The sequence below is a fragment of the Vulpes lagopus genome, chromosome 1, assembly GCF_018345385.1.
Source record: "Vulpes lagopus strain Blue_001 chromosome 1, ASM1834538v1, whole genome shotgun sequence".
Taxonomy (NCBI): Eukaryota; Metazoa; Chordata; class Mammalia; order Carnivora; family Canidae; genus Vulpes; species Vulpes lagopus.
This window is the reverse complement of record NC_054824.1, coordinates 2,303,491-2,308,553: the sequence shown is the minus strand read 5'-3', so window position 1 is coordinate 2,308,553 and position 5,063 is coordinate 2,303,491. Positions and strand designations below refer to the sequence as shown.

General features: G+C 45.1%; 1 protein-coding gene across 1 annotated transcript; it reads left to right on the top strand.

The window, feature by feature from the left end:
- The first annotated feature begins 4,105 nt into the window (after positions 1 to 4,105).
- On the top strand, positions 4,106 to 4,528 carry LOC121493709 (aspartate and glycine-rich protein-like). Its single transcript, XM_041759896.1, has one exon. It carries the CDS (start codon positions 4,106 to 4,108, stop codon positions 4,526 to 4,528), a length of 423 nt encoding a protein of 140 aa, XP_041615830.1.
- Positions 4,529 to 5,063: the final 535 nt, after the last annotated feature.

The window sequence follows — 5,063 nt, the reverse complement described above, 5'->3', positions numbered from 1 at the left end:
TGTCTCATCCCAGAATCATCTATTATGAAAGATTATGTTTTTAGTTTTTTTTTTTAAGTTTTATTTATTTATTACTGAGAGACAGAGAGAGAGAGGCAGAGACCCAGGCAGAGGGAGAAGCAGGCTCCATGCAGGGAGCCCGATGTGGGACTCGATCCTGGGACCCTGGAGTCACGCCCTGGGCTGAGGGCAGATGCTCAACTACTGGGCCACCCCAGGTGTCCCTAGAGTTTCTTTTCTTAAATTCTCATTCTCCCCCAAATGGAGCAAATCCACATGACAGTGTGCTGACCCCTTAAAGAGATTCCAAAGGACTTGGGCAAGACCTTGGGTACTGAGAGTAAGGGCGTCGAGTCAAAAAAAGGAGAGGAAAGGAGGGAGCCCGGGGGGCGTGCCAGAGGCAGACATGCCTGGCCACGCATTTCCTGGCTCTGCCTTGGCTCCTCAGCGGGTCCCCCTGGGTGTGGTAACAAGGGCTCCTGCTGTTTTCAGTCCAGGAGGGGGGAGCCTACCTCAGGGGAGGGGCTGGTCCCTGGATAGACCAGGCCTTACCAGTGCCACCTCAGGAGAGTCATCTCCAAGGAAGAAAATGAGGTAATAACCAGGAAAACATAATTCAATGAGGGAAAAACAGTCAATTTTTATCTCATTTACTTTCAGGGATGAATTGTTTTCTCCTAGTTTATTTTCCCTGTTTATTAAATCACATTCAGCTCTTCAACATCACGGGCTTCACTTCCTTTAGGCTTGTTTCCCCAAGTCCAATGTTACTTTGCTTTACAATAATTTGTATTTCTAGGTACCAACTTAGAGCAACGATTTTGAGCAAGTGAGAGGGCAACGCTCTAGGCAAATTCCTCACTGATTCGTCACTGTATCCGAATTTCTTAATTTTTTTCTTTCTTTCTTTCTTTCTTTCTTTCTTTCTTTCTTTCTTTCTTTCTTTCTTTCTTCCTTCTCTTTCTTTCTTTCTTTCTTTCTTTCTTTCTTTCTTTCTTATTTTCTTTCTTCTTTTCTTTATTCCTCTCTCTTTCTCTTTTTTAGAGAGAGAGAGTAGGGGAGGGACAGAGGGAGAGAGAGAGGGAGTCCTAAGCAGACTCCACACTCAGTGCAGAGCCCGAGGCAGGGCTCCATCCCATGACCCTGAGACCTCCATCCCGTGACTCCATCCCATGACTCCATCCCAAGAGTTGGATGCTTAACTGACTGCATCACCCAGGGGCTCCTTGTGCCTGAATTTCTAACACATTTGTAAAAGTTAACACAATCGATAGATACTTTCTGTGGTGCTGGGGAGGGAATCCTGAGCCTCACCCTAGTGCTAACAATCCAGAGTCATGGCAGGCACATCCACCAGAAAGTGGCTGAGCATGTTCTATTAAGTATGATTCTAACACTGCTTTTAGTGACAAAGTGATACACATGGAATTTTGAGACTTGGGTTCCTGGACCAGACAGTATTGTTACCAAATATGTTATTCTTACCAAAAGAAATTTGGGCCCTGACATCTCTGGTCCTCAGTTTTCACATTTTGAGAATAAAAGTGGGGCCTGATGGATTCTTGTTTTTCTTTTCCTGCCGAAACTCGACGACATGACTCTCTAACCTTATGATGCATGTTCATAGGGAACCACTGTCTCCACATCCCATCTATTCATTCTATTCCTGGGAACACTGAGCGTACTCCTCTGAATTTTAAATATTAATGCATTTCTAGTATTTCTTGTGTTGGAGATCACAGGGACGTACAAGGAGAGGGACATATTTGGATTTAATTTTGGGTCCTCCATAACTTTCCCATGCCAGATGCTGTATAAGTTTTGATTAGATTAACCTGAAATTGTCTCCTTTTATACTTATTATAATACTAATGCCAAGATGTATTTTGTCAGTGGATATTGAGTGATCTTGTTGCTACATAATGTTTTCTTTTATTTTTTCCCCCATATCCATATTGATCTAATTTAATGTTCTGCCTTTTTAGTTCAAAATCAAATTGTTCTGTTTCTTTTATTTCTACTTAACCTCTCTAAACTATATCAAAGGATCTACATCCTGCTTTATTCTCTACTGATTCGATCATCTTCAGGTCTTGGGCTATCTTTCTCCTGCTAATCAACTTCACTATGGGCTTCTATTTAAAAATATTGGTGTTCAATAGGGAAGAGAATTATTAAAACCCATGTTCAACTAATTTACACTAGTATCTCTACACACTTTGTAAATGTACTAGGAAAGCTATAGGTTTTTTTTTAAAAGTGGGAACAACAGATGCATTTTATGTTTGCCTATTTCCCTTGTTTGCCAATTTCCAGGCAATAGACGCATAAGGCTGCAAAAGAATATATTCTCCTCTCTGATCCTCAAGCAAGAGTGAAATATAATGCCATGATATTTTAAACGTGGTGGAGAGCATTAATATAAGTTGAAAATCTAATAAAAAAAATCTGTTTTCAAACAGAGTATGGATTTTTCAATAGAATTAAGAGGAAATATAATAATAAAAAGCTGCAAAGTAATAGCAGTGTAATAAATCCCCATCTTTTACTCTCTGCAAGCTTTTTTTTTTTTTCTTAAAGTAGTATAGAACATACTGTCAATTTTATAAGCCCAACTGAAAGCTGAAGTTAGTCTTAGACAAGTGAGGCCACCTCACTGACCTTAATTTTATTTCTTTACAAAACACAATTAAAAGTATTTTTCTTGGATGGGGTCGGCCTACCCTTGGCTGTTCCAGGGCACGTCGGAACCCGTCTTCTCAGTCATAACCATGAACGTGTGGTCTTGCCTGCTCTTTCCTGGGATATGGTCACGATGGACTGGTGGACTCGAGGGTATTGGATGATCATTTTTGGAGGACATCCTGACAAGGCCTGCGTGAGGCTCACAGGAAGACACAGAGCAACACGAAAGCGACAGAAATCAGGTCAAAGCCCAGCCCTCTCTCGATGTGTGGTCTCATCAATAAATGGGACACCGCAGTGCCTGCCCCGTGGAGCCAGACCTGGCACATTTGTTGCTCCTAAGTGTCTTAATTTTGCAGGAGGGTCTTTCTCCTCTAGGGACGTGCCTGACTCTCTGAAAAACAAACAAACAAACAGCAAAAACAACCTAGGGGCACACAAGGTAGGAGAAGCAGGGTATCACCATGGATGTGGGGGGCGTGCAAGACCAGGAAAAGGCACCGGATTTAAGATGACAAGAAATAAGAGAAGAGTGCACATTTTTGCACATTAGAAACACTGTGCTTTTGGAGGCAGTTTCCCACGTCAACGGTGGTCCACAAACCTCCTCCCATTGAGCACATTGTGCAAGAGGACTTTCTTCTCTTCTATAAAATGGGGTAACTCCATCCCCCTCAGACGGTGTATGAGACTCAAAGTCTAGAGGGGGCCGTAGACCCGTGAAGTCCCCCAGGTGATACACGAGAAATGCGAGCAAGAGGCGTGCAGCTAGACGGGAGAGCTCGGCCCGGCCGCCTTCCCCAGGCCTGCAGGCCCCAGGCGCAGCCATGCCACGGCGGCCATTTATTTCCTAGGATTTGTGTTTCAGGAATTAAGAAATACACAGCTGTAGACTTCTGGGGGTGGATGAGGCAGGGAGCACGTGAAAGGCACGTTTTAAGCACGTGGGGCATGAGGTGAGTCATTTAAGCGTTTGCTCTCCTCAGTCTTGAGGACGCAGGGAGATCTCACATTTAGCAGTAGGAACACGCTCCCTGCAAACGAGCTCCCTCTCTTTTGCTTCCAGAAGGACACGCTGGAAAAGCAAGCGAAGGGGATGTCGCAGCCAAGGTTCCTCGAATCAGCTTTAATTTGTCAAGAGTATAATTCACGAACCTCCGTACTCTTAATGATTTTTAGGGCAAACGATGTGTGATACTTGTTTGCCAAGACACCGAAGTGGGGGGCTGCTGGTTGGCCTGCAGTCCAGATGGTTTGCCTTTTCTTCTTTGTGGATGTGGGATGTCTGTTGTGAGGGAAGAAGGTACCTTAGACCCATGACCCAGGGGCCTATGCCCAGTCCTTCCGGCCACCTTCTCGGGGTTGACCCCACAGATATTTCTCGTCTTCCCTCTTCTGTTTCTCCTCCACTCGGCCCTGAATGCTTCTGCCTCACTGCCTGCCTCTTACTTCTGCCCTTTGCCCGTATTTCTTGTGTATTATTAACAAACTTGGGAATGGGAATGGGAGTGGGAGTGGGAATGGGAGTGGGAATGGGAACAAGAACGGGAATGGGAATGGAAGTGGGAATGGGAACAGGAACGGGAATGGGAGTGGGAATGGGAATGGGAATGGGAACGGGAACGGGAACGGGAATGGGAAAGGGAATGGGAAAGGGAATAGGAGTGGGAATGGGAACGGGAATGGGAGTGGGAATGGGAATGGGAGTGGGAGTGGGAAAGGGAATGGGAACGGGAACGGGAATGGGAATGGGAGTGGGAACGGGAACGGGAATGGGAATGGGAATGGGAATGGTGCCGAGAGGCATTCTTGTAATACTTGGGATGTGAATGAGTATCTGTAATTAAACAGGATAAATAAAAGCAGACCAGGTCTTCCTTAACTGCCAGATGAAGGTCAGTGAACATGATTCATTATAAATTCTTGGTTGTTGCAGGCATTGGCCACCCCAAAACAGACTTTCAGCTCCTGTGTCAGGTATGATGACTGGGGCAAGACACCTCCTGCTTCTGCTGGCTGGCCGCCACTCCGCCTAACGGGGGTCCCCCAAACCGGGAAGAGGTCGTGGAGGAATGTTTGAGGAAAATTTAGGGATCAAACAAATCACCGGAGGTCCTAGAAGGAGTGCTGGAAATAATAGATCATCAGATATCCAGGAAAATGAGTCTCTGAGGTAACAGACTCAGCAGGAAAGGTAGGAAAGAGCGAAAAGAGTAGGGTCTGTTTTAACTACTTGATTGTTGAGTGGCCCTCGGAGTCTACATGCCGTGGGGAAAACACAAATATCCTGTCTCTCGGCCTCAGGGAAAAAGATTATTAGACTTAATTCAAAAAAGGGGGAAAAAAAAAAAGGTAGGAGGGACGGGCTCTCAGATGGG

Coding starts and splice junctions, on each gene's coding strand:
- LOC121493709 (XM_041759896.1), top strand. CDS start 4,106: ATGCTTCTGCCTCACTGCCTGCCTCTTACTTCTGCCCTTTGCCCGTAT.